This window comes from Myotis myotis, unplaced genomic scaffold (genome assembly GCF_014108235.1).
Source record: "Myotis myotis isolate mMyoMyo1 unplaced genomic scaffold, mMyoMyo1.p scaffold_m19_p_5, whole genome shotgun sequence".
In the NCBI taxonomy this organism is placed as follows: Eukaryota; Metazoa; Chordata; class Mammalia; order Chiroptera; family Vespertilionidae; genus Myotis; species Myotis myotis.
The window spans coordinates 67,321,163-67,348,058 of NW_023416357.1; the positions used below are offsets into that span (position 1 = coordinate 67,321,163).

At 35.9% G+C, this 26,896-nt stretch overlaps 1 protein-coding gene across 4 annotated transcripts in view; it reads left to right on the top strand.

Annotated features, from left to right (window-relative positions):
• The window catches only part of YTHDC2 (YTH domain containing 2), a 62,716-nt gene that overhangs the window by 11,769 nt on the left and 24,051 nt on the right, over positions 1–26,896 (top strand). For all 4 annotated transcript variants that reach the window (XM_036309168.1, XM_036309169.1, XM_036309171.1 and 1 more), the window contains 16 exons: positions 209–375; positions 1,780–1,882; positions 2,719–2,875; positions 6,009–6,116; positions 9,087–9,235; positions 11,668–11,803; positions 14,786–14,912; positions 15,124–15,189; positions 18,869–19,047; positions 19,289–19,385; positions 19,467–19,554; positions 19,641–19,721; positions 21,889–21,971; positions 23,167–23,272; positions 24,730–24,849; positions 25,156–25,428. In XM_036309168.1, coding sequence (XP_036165061.1) covers positions 209–375; positions 1,780–1,882; positions 2,719–2,875; positions 6,009–6,116; positions 9,087–9,235; positions 11,668–11,803; positions 14,786–14,912; positions 15,124–15,189; positions 18,869–19,047; positions 19,289–19,385; positions 19,467–19,554; positions 19,641–19,721; positions 21,889–21,971; positions 23,167–23,272; positions 24,730–24,849; positions 25,156–25,428 — 2,040 coding nt within the window. The remainder of the gene's footprint in view (positions 1–208; positions 376–1,779; positions 1,883–2,718; positions 2,876–6,008; positions 6,117–9,086; positions 9,236–11,667; positions 11,804–14,785; positions 14,913–15,123; positions 15,190–18,868; positions 19,048–19,288; positions 19,386–19,466; positions 19,555–19,640; positions 19,722–21,888; positions 21,972–23,166; positions 23,273–24,729; positions 24,850–25,155; positions 25,429–26,896) is intronic.

Below are 26,896 nucleotides of genomic sequence, written 5' to 3' on the forward strand. Positions count from 1 at the left end.
CACTGCAAGATGTTTCAGGTTGATCTTGAACAAGATCTTTTTAAATCACATTCTAGCCGATTATTAGCAATTACATGAAAGTTGTTGATTTTTTGATTATTTTATATTTGGACATGTTACAGAATTTTTTTAGTTTTAATAGTGTTTCATTGGATTTTCTGGGTATATAATTATGTCATTTTATAGCACTTTAAAACTTGTATTTCAGATTCCTCAGTTCCTATTAGATGATTGCTTTAAAAATGGTATCCCTTGCCGAATATTTTGTACTCAACCAAGACGATTAGCAGCGATTGCTGTGGCTGAAAGAGTTGCTGCAGAGAGAAGAGAAAGGATTGGTCAAACAATTGGGTATCAGATACGATTAGAAAGCAGGTAAAGATAATTCTTCACTAGCCTATCTCTTATCATTCTTAGAAAAGATAAATGTCTATGTTTCACTGAATATGGAGAATGTGTTAGTTGAAAAGTTAGATGATTATTTATTCCAAGTAGTAATAATTCTATGACAGATCATTGAGGTTATGTCTAAACTTAGTGAGATTTTAATAAGCAAATAGTTGAGAAAGGCTTTGGGCCATAGATACAAATTGGAATTTCATAGTTTTATGATCAAGTACAAGTTATTTCACCTCTTTGGGTCTCAGTTTTCTCATCTGTAAAATAGGGCTAATAAAGGCATTTAGAGTACGTTGATGTGAAATTTATAGTAAGTACTCAGTAAATGTTAGAGACTGAATTGAATACTGTTAGTATTAGTAGTACTTTCTTCATCAATTGTACTATTTTTGTGCTTCAGTAGTTTGGATATGGTGGTTTAAAAAGCTGATCCCTTTTATGATATACTTTTGTCCCCAAGCAAATAGTACAGGGTGTCTTCAAAAAATTTATGCACACTTTGAATGATTATAAAGTCAATGTTTATACAGTTCATTTTAAAAATTTAAAAGAATTTACAGAAATGAATAAATTTTTTTGTCAATGCCTATTTTCAAACTGATGACCATTCTGGTCCAGGCTTTACTGATAACGTGAAGCAATGGAATTGCAAACATCAAGAATCATATTGTTTGGTGTTTGTGTGCCCTCATTTCGTCAATTGTTGCTGGTTTTGTACCATAAACTTTACCTTTATAAATCTCCATTAAAAAAAGTCTAGTGGCACTTTAGGATAAATTTTCTTTGCTCAAAACTTAGTCTGGCTTCACTCATTATCACATATCACCTAAAAAAGAGTGAAAATTAAGTAGCTATCAGCTGTTAAAGTGTGTATATTTTTGGGGGACATCCTATATTTAAGGTCTTTTAAAAAATCTGCTTATGGCTTTTTAACAAAATAATCATTTAATTAATAAAAGGCTGTTAGTAATAAAAATTTTGTGAGATTGTCAGGCATAACATAAATATTTCACATAACTTTGCTAATAAAGCATATATACAGTATTATATTACTTAAAGAATATTTTTATTGATTTTAGAGAAGTGAGAGGGAGAGAGATATAGAAACATCACTGATGAGAGAGAATCATTGATCAGCTGCCTCCTGCATGCCCCTTCCTGGGGATCAAGCCTGCAACCTGGGCATGTGCCTGACTGGGAATCAAACTGTGACCTCTTGGTTCATAGGTTAACACTCAACCACTGAGCCACACCAGTTGGGCTATTAGTTACTTAAAGTAACATTTGTTAAAGTACAAATGAGACTAGCATTTAATGTGATCATGGTTTAATTACATATAATGCTTGTAATTGTGCATGTTATTTTGATTTTTTAAAAAGGGTTTCTCCTAAGACACTTCTGACATTTTGCACTAATGGGGTATTGCTTCGAACATTGATGGCAGGAGATAGTACATTGTCAGCTGTGACACATGTTATTGTGGTAAGAATATTGCTGAATTTACCATAAATTTCCATAAAATTTAAATACATAATTACATTTTTAGAATAGGCTATAAGTGAGAACCAATTTGTTTTTGTTTGAACAGGCTATTATAATCAGGTTACTTTTTATTTTATACAATTATTAGAAATACATATTTTATATTTAAGCTATTATCAGATTTTATAAGAAAATAAAATAAGTGGACAGTTTTTTAAAAAGTGCTTTTTTATGTATGAAAACTATACTTGCATGCATTTACATAGAGCTCTCTAGAATGGTGAATGTTTTCTTTTCTCTGAATGCTTAGTCATCTGATTCCTCCTTTAATATGTATTTACCAGCCTTAGGGCATACTTTACAGTCATTTAACTTCATGGTGAAGCTGCTAATGAAGAAAGTAGATGAATTATCACCCTATTAAAGAGTTATAAGCTTTTATCCTGCTTGTATAAAAAGAAGTAGATTGAATTTTATAAACTTGTAATAAGCAGCTTTTGTAAACTTATTAGTTCTGTGTATTCAAACCAAAGGATGCACCTGAGCCCTGATGCTAACAGATTTTGTATATTATATTAAAAGAACATTAAATTAGACTGTACTAATTCAGAGTTTATTTTAGTTTGTGTGGTTTTATATTCTGTGAAAAACAACAACCTATATTGGGTTATTAAAGTCTATTTCTGAATTGTCCATAATACAGAATTTTCACTAATACTGGTTGGCCTTGTCCACAGTCAATTTGAATTAGTGTAAACCTAGCAGTTCCATAGTTGTAAAGACTTAGTCATCTATAATTTTTAACTATTCCATGGTTTTATTTTTGTTTACTGCAGGATGAAGTACATGAAAGAGATCGATTTAGTGATTTTTTACTTACAAAGTTAAGAGATTTGTTGCAAAAGCATCCAACTTTGAAACTAATTCTTTCTAGTGCTGCCTTGGATGTAAATCTCTTTATAAGATATTTTGGAAGTTGTCCAGTGATATATAGTAAGTTAAATTATAAGATTTCTTTTAGCATTTGTACAAAAGAATGCTTTTTGGCATGGTTATATTTATTGTAATCAGAATTGGGAAATGTTCTGAAGTAGAGAGTATCCATTTCTGTTTCCTTTGAGATATGCTTAATTAGTCATCGTTCTATTATTTATCCTTCTCCATCTACAACTCTTTGCTGTTGTGTTGTGAGGCCAATTCTCTAGTATTAAAAGGAAGTATTCTTTATTTTGGCCCTGTATTCCCCTTTAAATTCTGTCCTATAGCTTCCTCTTTATTGCCAGACTCCTTGAAAGAGTAGCCTACATTTCCTTGTTTACTTCTCAGGTACTTCTGAACATGCTGCCACTTAACTTTTGTCCTTATCCTTTAATCAAAACTGGTTTTGCCACCAGTTAAAAAATTATTAAATTTATCCTCAAAATTAGAAAAAGTTGTATGTGTTTACCTTAATGATATAGTGCAAACATATATAGGAAAAAGCACACAGTTGCTCCTGTCCTCTTATTCTATGTTCTACTTTCCTGAGATTAATTGATGTTAAAGCTTAGTGTATATCCCTTTTCACCTTGTCCATCTCATATATGCAAATCTACACATATATATCATGTTTACAGAAATTAGTTTTACAAAAATGAGCACATACATTATTTTGCAGTTTGCTTTATTCATATGCCAATACATTGTGAACAGTCCTTCATATCAGCGGTCCTGGATGTAGTTCATTATTTTAAGAAGCTGTCTTAATATTTTATAATATGAATGTACAATGATTTAACTATTTCTTAATTTTTTGATATTCAGATTGGTTTTAGATCCTCCTTTCCCCCACAATAAACAGTGTTGTAATGAACATTCTTATATGTATATTCTTATATACTGATGCTCTTATTTCTAAGGATAGGTTCCTGAAAATGAACTTGTTGAGTAAAAGGATATATTTTTAATTTTAACAGATTTTTCAATTTTACTTTTTCAAAAGCCTAAAATTATTTAAATTTCTGTAGTCTATAGGGCTGTTTCTATTTGTATATTCTTACCAGTATTGTTTTGACACTAATTTAATTGCCAAGCCTATAGTTCATATTTTACATAAAAATCTTAATTACATTTTCTTTAGTATTTTTCATGCTTGGCCCCCTTTTTCTTGTGTGTGTGTGTGTGTGTGTGTGAAATGCTCCGATCCCATAATTTGACAAAACTGCCTTCTGAAACTCAGTTACATTATAGTTTGCACTTTCTTTTGTGGTCCCCTTTGTGGGTTTATTCTTTTACAATGGTGCTTAAATGTTGGTATTATGGTTATTCCCTTGATCTGTTTTCTTTTCCTTATACACCTTCACTTCCTTTCTTTTCTTTTTTTTTTCTTTTTTGTTTTTCCTCTTCTTTTCTGCTCTATGCTACACTCTATGAGGTACTGGAGATGCATAGTTAGTGTCTCTAGAAGTTCTCACTGCCCTTCTACTTTTTTATTTTTACTTATTTATTTTAATGAGTTTTTTAGAAAATTTTTTTATGGATTTCAGAGAGGAGGGGAAAGGGAGAGAGAGAGAGAAACATTAATGATGAGAGAAAATCATTGATCGGCTGCCTCCTGCACGCCCCCCACTGGGGATTGAGACTGTAATCTGGGCACGTGCCTTTGGCCAGAATCGAACCTGGGACTCTTCAGTGTGCAGGCCGATGCTCTATCTACCGAGCCAAACAGGTTAGGGCTACTTTCTTTTTTAGACCGATGACTCTTGAATCTTTATTTCCAATTCAGACTTTTCCCCAATTCAGACTGTTCTCTAGAGCTTTGGTCTTAGATATCTTATAAACAGCTTACTTCTAATATGACCCAAACTGAATACTTAATAGTTCTACAAAAATTTTTTCTTATGTTGCCTGTTTTGATTAATCATACCATTGACCTTGTCACCTAAGTCACAAATCTGTATATTTTTCTTTTCATAATATTCTTGGATGATAAGGCACATGAAATACATGCATCTGCTAATTGAAAGCTAGTTTGGGCACCTCACAATTGACATGTCTAAAACTAAACCCCAACTTCCACCAGCTAACTAACCCGTTCCTTTTTCAGTTTTCCTTGTTACATCAAGGAATAACCTCATCATCTATCCAATTTTGTAAGCCAGAAATCTAAGAGCTTTGATTGACTTTTCCTTATCATTCCTCCATATCCAATTAAATGATGAGTTCTTTGGGTTTTACTTTCTGTCTCTAAAGTCTCTTTTTTTCCATTTTTACTATCACCAGCCTCATTCAAGTTGTTCTCTTTTACCTGAACTATTGGAATAACTTCTACCTGCTCTGTCCCATCCACTCTACTCTTTTTTAAATCCATTCTCCATGATGCAATCAGAACGGTCTTTTCTGAACTGGAATTTGATGATGTTGAACACTCTCCTGAGCTTAAAACTTCGAATGACCATTACTTCAGGATAAATACCTAAGTCCTTAATAAGACTTATCTATTTCTCCTGCCTCATCTTGGACTACAATCCCCTCTCAACTCCCCCTCTCCTACTATGTTCTAGTTAGCTTGAAACTAGTTTGGTCTTTTCATATCCTTTCCCACAGTGGGCTCTTTGCATGTGCTATATTTCCCCACATAGCTTAGTTATTTTGTTTATCCATTCTCTTGGTCCTCATTTTCTCAGTGAGGATGCTTTTCTTAACTCACTAACACCCCCCCCCCACACACACACACATTAGATATTGTCATGACATCTTGTATTTCTCTTTGATAACACTTGTCACAACTCTATTTTAAAATTTACATTCTGGATTATTGGATTAATGTCTGTCTCCTCTGCTAGCTTGCAAGCTTCAGGAGATCAGGAGGTAGCTCTGTTTCTGCTTACCATTTGTATTCCTGGTGCCTAGCATGATGCCAAACACATGATAAGTAGAGAGTAAACATTGGAAAAAATAAGCATATGAACACTTTTCTAAAATAAAGATCACAGTTATATTTAAAGGACAATATCATGAGGATCACTTAACCTATAGAATTGCTTTTGGATTTTACACTCAACATTTGTTAACTTGGAAATCTCATGGTTTTATGTGAATTATCTCTGAGATGCAATAACTACTTTTTAAAATGTATGTTATTTAGTACAGGGAAGACCATTTGAAGTAAAAGAAATGTTTCTGGAAGATATTTTAAGAACTACTGGATATACAAATAAAGAAATGTTAAAATACAAAAAGGAAAAACAGCGAGGTAAGCTTTTTTATTTCTTATTCCCCACCCCCCATTGATATTTAGAGAGTGTAAGGGAGGGAGGGAGGGAGGGAGGGGTGAGGGGAGAGAGAGAGAGAGGGAGAGAGAAAGAGAGAGAGAGAAAGAGAAACATCAACATGAGAGACACATCGATTGGTTGCTGCCTGCATGTGCCCTGACTGGGATGAGGATCAAACCTGCAACCCCAGTACATGCCCTTGACCAGTAATCGAACCTGAGACTCTGGTGCTCAGGCCAGTGCTCTAACCACTGAGCAAACACTGGCCAGGGTGGGAGGTTAGCTTTTTGTCAAACACATATAAAAAGAAAATTACTATTCCTATTGACTTTTTAGAATACTTCAGTATTATACTATGAAGGTACAAGGACACTTGGAAGTGTTTGTCTTGTATATAATTGTGTAATATACTAGAATACTGTCCCAAATATACCTTTTACAATATGATTTATGTCCAGAAGTTATAATCTATAGTGAGGAATTGAAAGTGGATGCCAATATGGTGAATACGATGGAGAAAAGGTGTGGGGAAAGGTAGAAGAGGATAAAAGGGGGATAAATGGTGATGGAAAGAGACTTGATTTGGGATGGTGAACACACAATACAGTATACAGATAATGTATTATAGAATTGTACACCTGAAACCTATATAATTTTATTAACCAATGCTACCCCAATAAATTCAATTTTTAAAAAATTAATTAAAAAGAAAGAAAGGGAGTACCGGAATTGAGGAGGTTGTGTGCGTCTATAGCCAAAGATTCAACCACTGCCCTGGCTGGTGTGGCTCGGTTGGTTTGGATTCCATGCACTGAAAGGTCGCTTGTTGCCAGATTGATTCCCAGCCAGAATGCATGCCAGGGTTGCAGGCTAGATCCCCTGTAGGGACATGCAGGAGGCAGCCAGTTGATGTTTTGCTCTCACATTGATGTTTCCCTGTCCGTCCCTCTCCATTTCTCTCTCTCTAAAAATAAATCAATAAAAATATTTTAAGGAAAAGATTCAACCACTGTTTGAAGGAGGGAGAAGAGTATGATATGCCACAGCATATCTCAGGACAAGAGTAGGGAACGGGTGGGAGGGAACTCATCTTTGATACAAATGTCAAGGTTTTCAAATCTTGATATTGTTATGAATTGCTTCTATTCTTTGATTTTAGCATTATTTGCCTATTAATACATTTCTTATGACATATCTCAGGTTTTGAATTAGGATTAGACTCTTTTTATTTACTTTCACCTACATTATTCATGATGGAAGATTTGGCTTAAAGCTTTGATTCTGTTGTTTTGTCTGTATGACCTTGGATAAATAACTTTGGATTTTCCACTTGATAAAGCTGTTAGCAATACTTATTTCACAGTGCAGTGCTAGATCACTAATGTGTAAATTATAAAACTTGCAGATCTTGAAACTTTTGAACATGAAAGTTGTATAGAACTTGTATTTCAAACAAATAGCATGGTGGCAGAAGTTCAATAAATTGTTTTCTACAAAGTGCTATATGAATATCAATCATTGATTTAAACAGTATTTATTGTATGGCTAAAATACTGTTCTTTGAATTATGGATATAGAAGTAAACATTTTATTAATAGATGAATAGATAAAGTTTTTAAGCCGTTTCATGTGTCTTTATGATTCAGCATAACACATTTCATTAAATGGTTGCTAATTAATATATTTTAAAAAATAATTATTTATATAAAAGGCCAATATGCCAAGTGTCCGACCGTCTGACCGGTCACTATGATACACACTGACCACCAGGGGGCAGATGCTCAATGCAGGAGCTGCTGTGATGCGCATAGAGAAACGGTACTGTGGACCTGGCACCCACAAAGCAAAACTCGGCTTCCTCGAAGTGGGACTCAGGCTCCGCCACCACCCCAGAGTGACAGTCCACCAAATCACAGCGGACGCTGCCAAGACCCCATGGCACAAAATGGGCCCACAGCCCCACCCAGCCCGGAAAGGGTTGCTGTGGGCACCGGGTAATGATGTCAGATAGCAACGCCTAGCTTCCTCTCCCTAGAGACAACTACCCTCCTTACAATTTCTTCAGCCCAGGAACACGACTTGCTTTATAGCCAAGTGCAAATATTTTACACTTCAATTAAATGTCTGTGAAGCGTCTGTGCCTCATCTCATTTGATCCTCACAAAAGTCCTGGAGTAGGTAGATACGAGATTTAGTGGAATCCTATTTTCTCTTCATTAGCTGGAAAACGGAGATTTAGAAAGTTTAGAAACTTGACCCAACGGAAAAGAAGTAAGAAATGGTGGACCTTGACAATGACTTCAAGTTTTCTCACTGCACAGAATTATAGTCAAACACTGCTGCAGTTAAAATATTTTACCTTTTGTTCTCCCTGCATGATCTACAATAATAATCTGCTTTGTGTTGATATTTACTGCTGTGTTGCTGACAATTACCTGAAAGAGAAGTTGGGGTGCTTCACTGGGCTGGAAAAAGTTTAGCTACATCAGAAAGCAGGTCTAATTAAGCAAGTTTATTCTATATCTGTAAAAAGCTAAGTTGACTCGCGAATGTGCGATACATAGAAAGCTCTCGCTGGCACCAGTTACACACGTGTGCTTTGATCTGTCATTATCAGTCGTGAATTTGGTTAACACTTCTATTATAAAGGGTGAATAGCAATATTAAAATATTTATTCTAATTAATTTCCTTTCAATGTTCATGAATTTGTGTACCAGGGTACTAGTATTTAATAAAGGAATTAGACTCTTTCTGACATATGGCTGCATAAAGATGTTAATGTCTTTGCTAGGGTTTTTCACATTATTTTAACTGAAAATATGAGTGTAATTTATTTTAAATAAGGCCAACTTTTAAGTATTTTCAGATTCATTAGAGTACTAAAACAAAGGAATATATTTCACAAAGCAAATAACTTATTTATAAATTCTTTCTTTGATAATTAATTTAGAAGAGAAACAACAAACCACACTTACAGAATGGTATTCAGCTCAAGAGAATACTGCCAAGCCTGAATCTCAGAGGCAAAGAACAATTCCAAATGTGACTGAAGAGTATGATTTATTGGATGATGGTGGTGATGCTGTTTTCAGTCAGTTGGTAAGACCTAATTGTTTTCATACTGATATTTTAAGTAAAAATTTTATAGTTTAAAGAACATTGTAGGAGATCATAATATTTTTATGCATTTTTTTATTGCTTAAAGTATTACATATGTCTCCTTTTTCCCCAATTGACCCCCCCCCCCGCCATACCCACCCCCCAGGACAAAGCCCCAACTGCCCCAGTGTCCGTGTCCATTGGTCATGCCAATATGCATGCACACAAGTCCTTTGATTGATCTCCCATCCCCCTTCCGCCTTCTCTCTGTGTTGGACGGTCTGTTCAGTATTTCTTTGTCTCTGGAACTATTTTTGTTCATCAGTTTACGTTGTTCATTATATCCCACATATGAGTGAGATCATGTGATATTTATCTTTCTCCGACTGGCTTATTTCGCTTAGCATAATGCTTTCTAGGTCCATCCATGCTGTTGTAAATGGTAAAAATTCCTTCCTTTTTATAGCAGCGTAGTATTCCATTGTATCGATGTACCACAGTTTTTTAATCCACTCATCTGCTGATGGGCACTTCAATATATCAGACATATGCCATAGCAATATCTTTACTGATAATAGCTCCCAGGACAATGGAAACTAAGGAGAAAATAAACAAATGGGACTACACCAAAATAAAAAGCTTCTGCACACCAAAAAAAACACCCATTAACAAAACAAGAAAGCCCATTCCATGGGAGAACATATTTGCCAATGCTATCTCAGATAAGGGTTTAATCTCCAAAATTTACAGGGAACTCATACAACTTAACAAAAGGAAGATAAACAATCCAATAAAAAAATGGGCAAAGGACTGAAATAGACAATTTTCAAAAGAGGGCATACAGAAGGCCAAGAGACATATGAAAACATGCTCAAAGTCACTAATCATCCGAGAGATGCAAATCAAAACAACAATGGGTACCATCTCATACCAATCATCAACAAATCAACAAATGACAAGTGCTGGAGAGGATATGGAGAAAAGAGAACCCTTGTGCACTGCTGGTGAGAATGCAGACTGGTGCAGACACTGTGGAAAACAGTATTGAGATTCTTCAAAATATTAAAAATGGAACTCCCATTTGACCCAGTAATTGCATTTCAGGGAATATATCCCAAGAAACTAGAAACACCAATCAGAAAGAACATATGGACCCCTATGTTCATAGTGCACAATTTATGCATTATTTTTTGCATAATATATGCATACAGTTTTTAGTTTATTTTAGGCTACAACACATTTTTCAGAATGGCTTTCTAACACTTTTTTTTGTAAATAATGCAGTATCTTTTACTGTTTCATTTTAACTTTAAATTATTTCAGTATTTTCTCTAAATATCTTGAATATAGTAATAGATATTGTGCATATGCATTATTATTGCTTGATATTTTGTCATCTCAAACGTTTAGGAGCCCATGAGCTAAATAATATAAGACATGATAACTTAGAAAATTGAGAAAAGATTGTTGGTGTTAGAGCAAATAATCAATACTGGTATTGTTTCTATCACTGATCAGCTTTGTGACTGTATAAAATCAATTGCCTACTATAGATAAAATCAAGTTCTCTTCTTTTATTTTTACAAGTGAATATTTTGTAGAAGCCCTGCCTGGTCATCCATAACTCTTCATTCCCATTCCCAAGTGGTGCCTCTCCTTCACTGAGTTCCAAGAAATCTGAAAACTGGAACTAGCTGATTTCCTAAGACCATTTTGGTCTTTGACTCTGGTTTGGAATTCTTTAAATGGCATTGATGAAAATGCAGAATATAGCTGGGACTATGCACTTCTATAAAAAGAATTTAACTTACTGTTTTGAGCATGAGAAGGTATATAATGCAGATATGCTGCAGTTTTTTTGCGATTATTTAGAGATAATGTATCCAAATGAACTACACATGAATTTAAAAATACTTTTAAAGAATGTTTAAAATTGTTTTTTAATATAGGGAACATTCATTTGGTACAATGAACAGGATTTTGATTATTAGTTCTTAAGAGTGGGTTACACATTAGCATCACCTAAAGAACTTTTGAAGCCCTATGGAATCTGGCCTCCATCATCAGGGTGGAACCTGGATCAGTGTTGAAAAGCTCCAGGTGGTGGTCCCTCTGGCATACAGTTGGGAGAGAGAACCACTGGTATACATTTTGCAACATCCTATCAGAAGCATACCAGTACTTGGTTAATATTTTATCTGGATTATCTACCCTGTTACAAACATTCTTATTCTCAGATGAAAGATGAATGTAAGAACAACATATAGTAATGTAAGTGATATGTTTATGATGAGATGAGAAACATGTCAACGTCTATGCTATAATATTATATGGTTAGTAGTTTCTGTGATCATTATGGCCATCTCATGTTCTTTGCAAGTAGAGGTTAAGCTGTTAGGTAATTTATAACCTTTGCTTTTTTTTTTGTAAAGACAGAAAAAGATGTGAATTGCCTTGAACCATGGTTAATAAAGGAAATGGATGCTTGTCTTTCTGATATATGGCTGAATAAAGATGTTGAGGCCTTTGCTCAGATTTTTCACCTTATTTTAACGGAAAATGTTAGTGGTAAGTGTAATTTATTTTAATTTATTAGTCAGATTTATGCTGAAAATTTAGTTCAATTCAAAATGTATGTACTATATTTTTTATTCACAACCAATAACGTATTCTTTTGGAGTACTTATTTGAAATGCACACATCAAGATCTTCTTATTAGCATAGTACACTAAATAAATATTGTGTTAAATCAGGATTCTTAACCTAGTTGTACCAGAATAGTTTAATGGGGTCTGTGAGTGTATGCCAATTATGTGCAAAAGTATTTTTATGTTCATGTATTGTACACATACCTTCCCACTCCCAGGGGAATGGCTTAGATTTTCAAAACATTTGTGATTTCAAAAGAAGAAAAAGAGCTAACTTTGCTCTAAATTTTTAAGTAAGTGAATGGAGAATTTTAACATATCTTTAGTTGTGTGAGCTCAAGTCCTAATTCACATGTACATGCTGTATGTCATGTGACATGTTTTCCCTAGTGAGTTATCCTGATGTTGTTAGTTGATGATAGTGGATATTGGCAACCAGAGATGAGTTTCAGAACCTTGAAGGATTCTTAGCAAAAGGTAGAATAAAATATCATAGAAAGTCAGTACTGGAAAGGATTTAGATGTTCTTTCACCTAAACTTCTCAGCATCATCCTATATAATAAAAGGCTAATATGCAAATTATCCCCTTGGGACTTTAACTGCTTGCTATGATGTGGGCTGACCACCAGGGGCCAGCGCGGAATAAAGGAACCCCAGCCGGCAGCCGGCAGCTGGGGAAGGAAGGCCCTGGCCAGCCCTGATCACCAGCCAGGCCCAGGGACCCTACCCATGCATGGATTTCGTGCATCGGGTTGGGAGGAGGGGAGATCCCTCAGCGCAGTCTGCACACTCTTGCAGTCTGGGAACCCTTGGGGGATGTCTGACTGATGACTTGGGCCTGCTCAGTCGTCAGTCGGACATTCTTAGTGCTGCTGCAGAGGCAGGAGAGGCTCCTGCCACCGCTGTTGCACTTGCCAGTCTTGAGCCCGGCTTCTGGAGCGCACTGACGACCGGGGGGCAGCTCCTGCATTGAACGTCTGCCCCCTGGTGGTCAGTGTGCATCATAGCGACTGGTCATTTCACCATTTGGTTGATTTGCATATTAGCCTTTTATTATATGGGATTATTGATCACTCCCTTCCTGAAACATTTTTTAAATTAACTTCTGATATTCCATACTTGATTTTCCTTCTTTTCTCCCTGGATGGAACTACTTGGTTTTCTTGGTAGGTTTATTCTTTTTTTTGACCTATAAATATGAAATGTCCCAGGCCTCAATCCTTTGACCTTCCTTCTACTTATACTTACACACTATATGGATCTCATCTAATCATAGCTTTATGTATTTATTTAAAATTACTTGTAATTTTATGTCTCCAGTCCTGACCTCCCTCTCTCTTCAATATGTCTGATCACTTGACATCTCTAGTTGGATGTCAATCGGATAAAACTGGATTTGCCCCAAACAACTTTTGATTTCCTCTCAACATGCTCTTTCCTAAGTGTTTCCTAAGTATGCATAATCAATTGTAGATCTTTTTAAAAATGCAGGTGCCTGGCCATCTGAGACCACCTGAATCTGAACCTAAAGTACTATCATTCACTTAGTTGCTAAGTCAACAAAACATAAAGTCATCCTAGACTTTGTTCTCACATCCCACATATAACCCATTAACAAATTCTGTTAGTTTTACCTTCTAAATAAATCTAAATCTGACTATATTGCACTTCCCCTCTGCTGCCACCCTAGTATAAGCCAATATTTCTCTCCTGGACTATAGTAGTAGCCTATTAACTGCTTCTGTTATGTTATTTTAGTCTCTTCTCCGGAGAACAATCAGATTGATCCTTTTAAAAAGGGAATTGGATTATGCTGCTTCGCTTTTCTCTTACTTTTTCATGGCTTTCAATTACACTTTGAATAAAAACCAAAGACCCTTCCCTGATTTGGTCTTTGGTTACCTTTTTTATCTCATTTTCTACTACTTTTTCCCTTGTTCACTCTGCTTTAGCCACCCTTACCGTCATTCCCATATTTGGGCCTTTGTTTTGTTGTTTCCTGTGTCTGGAATTCTGTTCCCACAGATACTCATATGGTCCAATGTCTATTCCATTTAGCTCTCTATTTATTTATTTATTTATTTATTTATTTACTTACTTATTTATTAAGTATATATTTTATTGATTTTTTACAGAGAGGAAGGGAGAGGGATAGAGAGTTAGAAACATCGATGAGAGAGACACATCGATCGGCTGCCTCCTGCACACCTACTGGGATGTGCCCGCAACCAAGGTACATGCCCTTGACCGGAATCGAACCTGGGACCTTTCAGTCTGCAGGCCGATGCTCTATCCACTGAGCCAAACCAGTTAGGGCTAGCTCTCTATTTAGATAGTGTTTTCTCAGAGAGGCCTTTTCTTATTTTACTAAATTGCACCCTTTTCTCACTATTTCTCCTTACCCTGCTTTATTATTCTTATTGTACAGTTGACCCTTGAACAATGCGGGGTTAGAAGTGCAGTCCCCCATGCAGTTGAAAATTCCACATTTATTTTGACTCCCCCCAAAATTAACTACAGTTTTACCCTGCCTGGTATGGCTCAGTTGGTTAGAGTGTTGTCTCAAGCACCAAAGGGATTCAGTCCCTGGTTGGGACACATGTGGGAGGAAGCCCATTAGTGTATCTTGGTGAGCTTACGATAGTTTAATAACTGTCTTTTCTTCTCTGAAATTCCAAAGGTAGTCCCTATTCCATCCTGTTTATATTAAGAGCATGTTAATAACAGATCCTTTGGGATGATATGAGTTAAGGGTTATATAATGCTGTTAATGATATAGTTAGGTGAAGTAGCCAGTCCCAGCTAATTCTTCTGATGCTCAGTTCTTTCATTTAAATAAAAATTAAAATTATTTTAAAAAATTTGGAAATTTAACACATATTTATCTTTTTCTTATTTTAGTCGATTACAGACATAGTGAAACCAGTGCAACAGTTCTGATGGTTGCCGCAGGACGAGGTTTTTCAAGTCAAGTAGAGCAGTTAATTAGTATGGGAGCCAATGTCCATAGCAAAGCATCAAATGGCTGGTAATTTTAAATTGTATCCATTCTTTGTATATCTTTGTATAGGTACACATATTTTTTGATTTTTCATATTTACCTTTGTATTAAAAGCTATTGTGTAATAATTGCTGGTACATCTCTAATGGGTGAATGAAAAATTTTGAGCAACTACTAGTTTTGTAATTTTGAGAACATTATTTATTTGTCTTAATTTGATATATTTGAATTTTGGCAGGATGGCTTTAGATTGGGCTAAACACTTTGGGCAGACTGAAGTTGTGGATCTTCTAGAATCTTACAGGTAAAACTTTATACTATGTTTAATTCTAACTGCTTTTTAAAAAACCTCAGCCATGTAAATTATAGAAAGTGACAAATTTACAGTCTCTTATTGAGATATTTTGTGTGTGTGTGTGTGTGTGTGTGATTCTAAGGAATTTTTCTGATTTTTTGGCATAGGTTGCTAATGAGATCCACTGTGTTATAATATTTATCTTATTTTTTTATTTTATTTTGAAAAAGCAGAAAGGGAATTTCCAGTTAAACGTGGTAGCTACAGACATGTATTTATCACTGCATTTTCCCAAAACTTGACTAAAATGATAAGGAAAGGAATATAAAATGTGTAAACTGGCAAAATTATTTGGCAGATCCAAATGTTAATTCTAGTATGGTGGGTTTTGTTGTTATTTCAATAATAGCACTAGAACCTGCAATCCTTTTAGTGCTAACATTTTTAATGTTTCAGACATTCGTTTTTTTTAAATATATTTTTATTGGTTTCAGAGAGGAAGGGAGAGGGAGAGAAATATAGAAACATCAATGATGAGAGAGAATCCTTGATTGACTCTCTCCTGCACAACCCACACTGGGGACTGAGCCTGCAAATGCCCTGACCAGTAATTGAACCATGACCTCCTGGGTCATAGGTTGATGCTCAACCACTGAAGCACTGTGGCTGGGCTGTTCGGACATGTTTATGGTATCAGATATAGCACACTAGACACTAAAAATTACCAAGTAATTATCTAGATAATATTTTAGTTATTCTGGTTAATTGGGCTTTCTTTTTATTTCCCAGATTATGACATTATCAATTACAAATTTCAAATATTTAAAATTAAGTATATTATGTTTGTTGCATAATTCATAATTGATATCTAAAGTTTGTAGCTTAAAACAAAGAATGTAATAGCATCTTCATTTACCAGTTAAAAAGTAAGAAAAAAACTTGGAATGTTTTAAAATGGATCTTAAAGTTTAAATACTGCAATTATAAAATTGTATAAGTTTAATATTTTCCCCAATGAAAGCAGTCTTATGTTTATCTTTCTGCCAAACTCTTTTAGAGAGATTGTATTATATTAATTTCCTAGAAATCTTATGGATAAATACTAGTGATGGTAGTAGTTTATATCTTTACTAGAGGCCCGATGCATGAAAATTCATGCAAGAGTAGGCCTTCCTTCCCCCGGCTGCTGGCACCGGCTTCCCTGTGGCACCCAGGACCTGGGCTTCCCTCCTCCAGCCACTGGCAGGCACCAGGGACCCAGGCTGGCATCCCTTGGGCCGCCCGCAGGCACCCGGGACCTGGGCTGGCTTCCCCCGGGCCTCCTGCAGGCAACCAGGACCTGGGCTGGCTTCCCCTGGGCAGCCTGCAGGCACTCAGGACCCCTGCTGGTTTTCCCCAGGCCGCCTGCAGGCACCCAGGACCTGGGCTGGCTTTCCCTAGGCTGCCTGCAGGCACCCAGGACCTGGGCTGGCTTCCCCTGGGCCGCCTGCAGGCACCCAGGACCTGGGCTGGCTTCCCCTGGGCCGCCTGCAGGCACCCGGGACCCCTGCTGGTTTTCCCCAGGCCGCCTGCAGGCACCCAGGACCTGGGCTGGCTTCCCCCAGGCTGCCTGCAGGTGCCTGGGATCCGGCTGGCTTTCCTCTAGCCCCGGCTTCGTCAGGAAGGGCGTCCGGAAGATGTGTGGTCTAATTAGCATATTCCCCATTTATTTTTATAGATGTGTAGGATAAAGACTTAAGGCATGTATTTCAGTAATTTATGCTGATTCTGGCTTTTGGAAAATAGCATAATTAACTCACTTTTAGTATAGAACTACCAAATTAAGAATCTTGTTAAGTTGGTACCTATAGAATTTTCTTTAAATGGAATTTTCTTCAGAGTGTTGTTTATCATAGTGAAGAATAAGAAACAACCTACTAAGAAAATATAATGATGACCAGAAGTTTGGTTTTTAAATGTTTATTGAGATAAAATTCATAAACCATATAACTCACCCAATTAAGTGTGCATTTAAAGTTTTTTAGTATGTTTACAGTGTTATGCAGTCATTACCACAATTTTAAGAACCTATTCATTACCCCAAGAGGAAATCTATACTAATTATCAGTCACTCCCCATTTTCCCCAACTCTCACAGCCCAAAGCATCCACTAATGTGTCTTTCTATCTGTTTCTATAGATTCGTCTATTGTGGGTATCCTATATAATAAAGGGCAATATGCAAATTGACCCTAACAGCTAACTGACCAGGAATGATTGGTCGCTATGACACTCACTGACCACCAGGGGGCAGACGCTTAATGTAGGAGCTGCCTCCTGGTGGTCAGTGCACTTCCACAGGGGGAGCGCCACTCAGCCAGAAGCCGGCTCATGGCTGGCCAGCATAGCAGTGGTGGTGGGAGCCTTGCCTGCCTCTGCGGCAGCGCTAAGGATGTCCAACTAGTGGCTCAGGCCCGCTCCCCTTGGGGAGCTCCCCTTGGGGAGCAGGCCTAAGCCACTAGTCAGACATCCTCCGAAGGCTCCCAGGCTGTCAGAGGGATGTCTGACTGCCAACTTAGGCCTGATCCCCCCACAGAGTGGGCCTAAGCCAGCAGGTGGACATCCCCTAAGGGGTTCTGGACTGCCAGAGGGTGCAGGCCGCGCTGAGGGGACTCCCTCCCGAGTGCATGAATTTTCATGCACCAGGTCTCTAGTTTCATATAATTGGAATCATATAATATGATTGATGGTCTTCTGTGATTGGCTTTGTTCACCTAGCCTGGTGTTTTCAAGGTTTATTCATGTTGCAGCATCCTTTTCTGATTGAGTAATATTCCATTCTGTGGACAGGTCACAGTTTTTTATCCATTCATTACTTGATGAACATTTTGGTTGTTTCTACTATTATGAATAATATTGGTATGAACATTTGTCTACAAATTTTTATGTGGACATGTATTTTTATTTCTTTTGTATATATACCTAAGAGTCAAATTGCTGGGCATATGGTAACACTCTGTTTAACATTTTGAGAAACTGACACATTGTTTTCAAAATGGCTGTGGTATTTTTACATTCCTACTTAGCAATGTGTGAGGGGAAAGTTCCAATTTCTCCACACCCTCTCTAACATTGTTTTTTAATGAAGTGTTATCTCATTGTGGTTTTGATATTTGTTTCTCTAATGATGAATAACATTTTTTCATGTGGTTTTTGGTCATTTGCATATTTTCTGTGGAGAAATTTCTTCAGGTTGTGTTTTTTAAAAAGCACTTATTGCCAAATTTACTTTGAATAGTGTACTTTATTTTTAATTTTTATTTTTTTTAAAAATATATTTTATTGATTTTTTACAGAGAGGAAGGGAGAGAGATAGAGAGTTAGAAACGTCGATGAGAGAGAAACATCAATCAGCTGCCTCCTGCACATCTCCTACTGGGGATGTGCCTGCAACCCAGGTACATGCCCTTGACTGGAATCGAACCTGGGACCCTTCAGTCCACAAGCCGACGCTCTATCCACTGAGCCAAACCGGTTTTGGCTGAATAGTGTACTTTAAACTAAAACATGAATTATAGTTGGGACATTAAGTATCACTTATCTTTCTTAATGTCTATTGAAAATTTGAAGAAGGACATAGTGGGGCTCATTGGTCTTAAAGGGTTATTCTTTTAAATTAAAATTAACTTGGCCTTTTTTTTTTTTTTTAGTGCTTCATTGGAATTTGGAAATCTAGATGAAAGTTCTCTGGTTCAAACAAATGGAAGTGACCTCAATGCAGAAGATAGAGAGCTCCTGAAAGCTTATCATCATAGTTTTGATGATGAAAAAGTAGATTTGGATTTGATCATGCATCTCCTGTACAATATCTGCCATAGTTGTGATGCTGGTAAATAAGTGTTGTCTAAAAGATCTGGAACAAAATGTATACTTTGATTTAAAAATTAATAATTTGTGTGTACAAATTTTTGTATAATTCCCTTGACAATAATGCATAACCTCTTAAGTATCTTAAGTATTACAGTTTATCAGTACTTGAAAACATGTGATATAGTTCATTATAGCTAATTCTATTGATTGGTTCTGGTTTTACATGAAATTTAATATTAACAAAATCATTTCTCTCCAAGGTGCAATATTAATTTTTCTGCCTGGATATGATGAAATTGTTGGACTGAGGGATCGCATCCTATTTGATGATAAGCGGTTTGCTGACAATACACATAGGTAAAAACTAAAGCTTTATATATTTTTTATTTAAATTAAAGATAGGTACCATAGTATATTTTCTCTTTCAATTGTCAACAGATATCAAGTCTTTATGCTTCATTCAAACATGCAAACATCTGATCAAAAGAAAGTATTAAAAAACCCACCTGCAGGTGTTCGAAAAATAGTAAGCTTCATAAAATTTTATTTTTTCTATTTTAGTAGTCATTGGTTCTGTTTTCATATTAACTATAACATAACATCCCATTGCAGATCCTTTCCACCAATATTGCTGAAACCAGCATCACAGTCAATGATGTTGTCTTTGTTATTGATTCTGGTAAGGTGAAAGAGGTATGTATGGTTAAGTTGTATTTTCAACTCAAATGAGGAAGATTAAGATGCATTTACGTGCATGCTTTCATAAGCAGAGTTCACTTTAATGGTAATATTTCTGGTTCTAGATAAATTTAACAGTAAATGTTAATTTCACTAAAGTAAATATTCTCCCTTAAACAATTCAGTGTATAGGATCTGTCTTGTTATTTTTACAAATTATACAAAAAAGTAGCTTTTGCTCACTAAATACTAGGAAGGAAGTAAAGGGTTTGGCTAGTTATAGTGAAAATTTTGTCCAACTGTGGGCATTTGATTACATGTTTTCATTCTACATGTGGGAATGGCCCATAACCTTCTTATTTATTGTTATATCTTCAATGCTCCAAGAATAGTAGGTAATCAGGAGATATTTAATGCAAGGGAGCCATGCTGAAAGAAAGCAAACAAAAAATAAATTTCATTAGATCACTGCCATGTTTAATCTTTGACCTATTGTCTATGGCTGCTTTTACACTGCAGTGGCAGAGTAGTTGCAACAAAGACCCTCTGCAAAGGCTAAAATATTTAGTACCAGCCCCTGCTGTAAATAAAAGTCAGCATTTCCTTTTAGTAATGGAATGCCTAGCAACTCTCATTTCACTGAAAGAATTGAAAATGATAAAGGTAGTTGATTTGTCAAGGAAAGAAATACTATCCTTGTTGTAGAAGGCAAAGTATGTCTGTTCTAGTGGATATAAATAATGGTTTTTAATGTGAAAATTTTGTTAATTACTTTATAATATTTTCATTGTTCATTTTCAAGATGTTTCTAGGAATATCTTGTAGAAAAAATCTTTATAAAATTTGGACATTTCATTGTAGTTGGATACTGTAAAGAAGGGGTACATTTTATTTTTTATAGGAGAATAATTATGAATATTATCATTAAAAATCTGAATAGTGAGTCAATGAAAATTCAGATTTTATTGCCCTAAAATTATCTAGAGCTGAAGTAGATTTTGAATATCTTAGAAATTAATTTCTTTAGGTGTTATTTATCAAATAAACATGACAAATGCAACATTTTATTAAAAACTAAATAAGTAGCATCTTTTCTAAAAATCCCACAATTAAACTATTAGGAGAAACACACTTGTATTTGTTTTATATAGTTATTTTTTGAAAGGGAAATTATTGTCACTGAATGTTTGAAGCATATTTTAGTCAGGAATGCAGTCTTTAAAAATGTTTCTCTACAGTAAATTTTCTTTGAGGAAGTATGCTTTAACATTCTGGATCGGCTAATTACATTACAGTAGTAGCTCAGCAGGAGATACAGTGGAAGGGATTAAAATGTTTTTCACTTTGGGATAGGATTGTTTCAGCTATTGATATTCTTTTTTAAAAAAATATATATTTCTTTATTGATTTCAGAGAGGAAGGAAGAGGGTGAGATAGAAACATCAATGATAAGAGAGAACCATTGATTGGCTGCCTCCTGCACACCCCCTACTGGGGATCGAGCCCGCAACCCAGGCATGTGCCCTTGGCCAGAATCGAACCCGGGACCCCTCAGTCCACAAGCTGACGCTCTATCCACTGAGCCAAACCAGCTAGGGTGGCTATTGTTATTCTTATTTCTCTAGATCAAGCTTCCTAGAGAGTATTTTAAAAAAATGTTTTTTCCTGATCATATCTGTTCTTCACAATGATGTAAACCTGATGAACAGTGATGTGAAGAGAATAGATTAGTTCTTTCCCATCTTGATGCCTTATGAGAACTGACTGCTATTATTTAACTGTAGAAGAGAGAAACAAATAGCTCAGCAAGGCACAGAATGAGGAAGTTTTTCAGGCCTTCTGAGTTTTTATTCTTTTTCTTTAGAATGTTTGTAGTCAGAAATCTGGATTAAAAAAAAATTAGTACTCTGCTGTAATTATCTAATCAAGGGGTGTTCTGAATTAAACTTGGCATATTAAAATATAACTAGAGGCCTGGTGCCCCGCCCCCCCCCCCCCCCCCCCCCCCCGTGGGAGCACACTGACCACCAGGGGGCAGCTCCTGCATTGAGTGTCTGCCCCCTGGTGGTCATTCCAACATTTGGTTATTTGCATATTAGCCTTTTATTATATAGGGTGGTTTTGCTATTTCTTCCTAAATGCCTTTTTAAGTTTTAACATGAAGGTGATTTAAATATTACAGAAATCCTTTGATGCACTGAATTTTGTTACAATGTTAAAAATGGTGTGGATTTCCAAAGCTAGTGCCATACAACGAAAGGGCAGGTAATGTATATTTAATGTACATTCAAAAATTGCATGTAAAATGGAAACATATTCATATGTATTACATATTAATGTATATTGCACTTTCTGTAAAATGTTAACATTTTCATGTTAGTCTTTATTTTATATTACTTTTGCAAAGCAAACTAATTTAATACTGTTTAAAAAATATCACATTCAGGTTATATTAAAATTAAAAATTTTTGCCTGGTATAAACCATATTCATAACATGTAAGAAACTTAAAAAATAAAAGCAAAAATGTCAAACATTTGCAAGATGGGACAAAGGACTAATTTTTGTATTATACCAAAAAGCTTTTAAAAAATTGGTTAATATAGACCAGCACATTAACTTCACATATGTTGCCTTATGTATATACCAAAATAAATGTAAATTAATGAGGTACTGCTTTTTGCTTATCAGATTGACATTGATGAAAATGTTAACAGTGTGTGCAACAGAGCTGGCAAAAGCATGGGCCTATAGGCTTTCGTAGTTTGCTGATGGGAGTGTAAATTGGTGAGATTTCTTCAGAGGGCAGTTTGAAACTGTTTATCCAAATCTACCCTTCCATAGTGGATTCCACTTCTCATAATTTATCCTGAGTATACTTGCACATGATGTATATTTAAAAATGTATTTCATAGCATTTTTGTAATAGTTTGGGAACACTGTAGTGTCCATCAACAGTGAAGTGGTTATATTGCTAAAGCCACACAGTGGTATACCAGTGTAACTGTTAAGAGGAAAATATTTGGATGTATGTCTTTTTATGTGGGATGAGTTTTCAGAATATATTAAGTGAGAAAAGTAAGGTATGGAACATGTGTCTCATATTCTGTACTAAAAAATATATGTTTGTATATATATTTAGATGTAAATGCATTGTTAAGTCCGAGAGAAACATTGAAAAACAATTATTGGCTCTGTGTTTCACTTACTGACAATTGTAAACCTACTTTGCCCACCCCTATATATCAGTTAGGTATCATTCATGAATCTCACTTTATAAATGAGATAATGGAGTCCTAGACAAGTGAAGTGCCGTCATAAAGGATAAGTGTCAGAGTAGCAGTTCAAACTCAGATGCCCTGATACTAGTTCAGTGTTCTATATCCTAAATCACATTGGTTGTACAGTTTACTTATTATAGTCTTTATTCCTGAGTCTTAATTTTGTATTTTACTTTAAAGGGCAGGGCGATGTAGACCTGGAATTTGTTTTCGTCTGTTCAGTAGACTCCGATTCCAGAATATGTTGGAATTTCAGACTCCAGAACTTTTGAGAATGCCATTACAGGTAGAAGTTTATTTAACTCTAAAAGCCTATCTTTGTGGGTAAGGGAGGAGAAGGGATCATTTCAACTTATGCTGATTGGACTTTTCAATAATCAATTTATGAAACAATTTATAAAACAAAATTATCAAATATATATTATGGTAGGTGGTTATGTATATAACTAATATTTTTTATATACAGAAAATTTAATTTACAAACCTTCAAAGCTTTAAAGAATTACTTGAGTATAGTTTATAAGAATAGCATTTGTTTTTGTACATTATTCTAGGAGTCTGTCAACCATGTAGTTTTCACCTTTTACATTTTCTATGAGGATTACAAAGCAAATTATTTGACGTCCAAAACATAATACCAGAATCTCAGTTTAAGATGCTGAGATTACCTTGGTAGATTTGGAACTAAGTTCACTGAGATTTCCTGGCCGTTACTGTTTTCCTTCAGGTTTTCTGACTTCATGGAACAGCCAGACACTATAGTTCCTAGGGAAAACTATCATAACATTAATTCGATTCTCTGCTGTGCTGAATTAGATGCTGATTCCCAAACCTTTAAAGAGACATTGCATCATATTTTTGGTAACCACATATCTAGATGACTTCCTACTTCCTCATGCTCATGTTCCATTTTATGTTCTTCTTAGGACAAATTATAAAATTCTTAACAGATGCCTAAATTATTTCTCAAGCTTATGTCTCCAGTTTTAATTTTTTAGCTCCTGCCTTTTGTCCTCTCTCTACTCATACCAGTAGTTTTCATTTCCTAAGCACATCTTATTTGTATTGATCTTAGGGCCTTCATATGTGCTATTCCTTCTCCTGAGACTCCTCCCCCTTACTCTTTTTATAATTAACTCCTACTCAGTCTTTATGTCTTAGTTTAAATGTCATTTCCTCAAGAAATGGTTTTTGACTTCAATGGCTTCCTTTTCCTGCTTCCTGAACTTGATTAATTTACCTCTTCAGCTCTCTGTGTCCTTCATAGCGTTTATCACAGTTGTAATTAAAGAGTTAATTATGTAATTATTCTGTTCTTCACACACAGTGAAAACTTCATGAGGGTGGGCACTTGTCTGACAGTCTGTCCTCTTCTTTTTCTCCAACTTGCTGCACAGTACCTAGCACTTAGTAGCACTTAAGTATTTGTTGAATAGATACAAGATTCCAGAAGGTAATATAAAGGAAAAAAAAGATATTTTGGACAGTAACTCTTAAAACTGTGTGAGGAGACATTGTCACTGGTGGCAATGGTAATTTTGATATGAGTTGTTGGAGGGTGTTCATAAAAATTTTGGAACCTAGGGCAAAGTATGAGCCTATGTTTCCTTGAAAGACATTGTTCCCTTTACTGTTGTTCATTTTAGTCAGAGGCTCTGCTAGTTTTTGGGTACTGTAGTTCTCATGATTTTTTAAAAAAATAAATGTCAATACTTCAAAATTATTTGCTATTCTTATTTACAGGAACTTTGTTTACATACCAAACTGTTAGCCCCAGTTAATTGTCCTATTGCGGATTTCCTTATGAAAGCTCCTGAACCTCCACCAGCTTTAATTGTACGGAATGCTGTACAAATGCTTAAGGTTCGTGTCTTAATGGTTTTATTTAACCTATATGAAATTTAAACCAAATGAGAACACATCTTAACTAATTTTATACTTTAAAAAATTATCTTAACCATCTACTTTGAATAAATACTGTTGTGGTAGTTATAATAAAACAGTAGCTTGTTTTAATATATTTAAAGCAAAATATATATTTTGTGTGTGTGATGTGATAGCAAAACAAAGTTTACATTCTCATTTCTTTTTTATAGACTTTTAGATATGTCACTTGCTTAAACATAGTTTTTGGTTATGTTAAATTCTGTTTTGTATTCTTTTGTTTAGACAATAGATGCAATGGATGCATGGGAAGATCTCACTGAACTTGGATATCATTTGGCTGACTTGCCAGTAGAACCACATCTTGGTAAAATGGTCCTGTGCGCTGTTGTTTTAAAGTGTCTGGACCCTATCCTTACAATTGCCTGCACACTAGCCTATCGAGATCCTTTTGTCTTGCCAACTCAGGCCTCTCAAAAACGCGCAGCTATGCTTTGTAGGAAACGTTTCACTGCTGGAACTTTCAGTGATCATATGGCACTTCTCAGAGCATTCCAGGTACTCTCATTGTTATTTTATTTCTGAAAATGTTGCTGGTTAAACACATTTCTGGAGCAAGTGTAAGAAATTTAAAAAATAGATATGATTCTATTAATTTTGTTTCATTATAACGTCACATTTTATGAATTTCCCAGAAAAAAATCTTCCTACTGTTAATGTTAACATTATCACAGTTTTTCTCTACTTTTTTCTTTCATTTTATCTTTGTAGGAATATGTGTATTGTAGGTGTGTACATACTTATTTTTATTTATACTTGTATTTATTTTTAATACTCAAGTTTCTTATCTTTCAATTATATCTTGGGCAAGAAATGCTCTAAAATTTTAGTTAACACTCTATGTTACTCGAAATATATAGAACAAAGCTTAGAAGAAATTTACCTTGAATTTAATGTCTATTTTTTTTAGAGTACATCTTTTTTTTTGTATGATCAAGACACTATGCTAAGAACTTGATTTTATAAAGCAAAATAAAAAAATCACTTAAAACCTATCCTATATAATAAAAGGCTAATATGCAAATCGATTGAATGGCAGAATTACCAGTCGCTATGACATGCACTAGCCACCAACAGGCAGACACCCAATGCAGGAGCTGCCCCCTGGTGGTCAGTGCACTCCCACAGGGGAGTGCTGCTCAGCCAGAAGCTGGGCTCACGGCTGGTGAGCGCAGAGGTGGTGGCTGGAGCCTCTCTGGCCTCCGCCACAGTCGGACATTCCCCCAGGGCTCCCGGACTGCGAGAGGGCACAGGACGGGCTGAAGGACCCCCCCCACCCCGAATTCTACCCCCCGAGTCCCCCCCCCCCCAGTGCATGAATTTTGTGCACCAGGCCTCTAGTTAAGATAATAGTAGTGAAAAATGAGGAAAGGGCTAAATGGGAAAGGAAAGATAAGGAAAGTGAGGTTTTGAAGAAGGGAAATTATATATAATGTAGAAATTCAGATGCAGGGGATAATTTCATTATTTCTTCAAAAGGTAGACATGTTATTTATCCTTAAATTCTTTTGAATGTAGTCTATGCCTATACATTAAAAAAGCATTTTTTTTTTATTTAAGCAGAAAATACTTTTTTTCAAGTATTTCCTTATAATACATACAATTTATAAAAATATTTACAAACTTCTTTTGTGTGAGCATTATTAAACAGCTAGAGGCCTGGTGCACGAAATTGTGCATTGGTACGGTCCCTAGGCCTGGCCTGTGATCAGGGCCATCTTCCCCGGCTGCCAGCAGCCGGCCCCACCCTCTGCTGCCACTCACCCCTGGTTTCCTGTTTGCCATCGGCGATTGGAGCCTGACAGCCAGGGGAAGGAGCCTAACAGCCGAGGTTGGCCATTCCCACCTGCTTGTTGGCCCCACCCCCACTGCGGGTCACCCTCTGTGTGTAGGCTGACCAGTGGGGCGGGGGCCTTGGCCTGGTGCCACACGTGTCCCCTGCCACTCACCCCCGGTTCCCTATTCG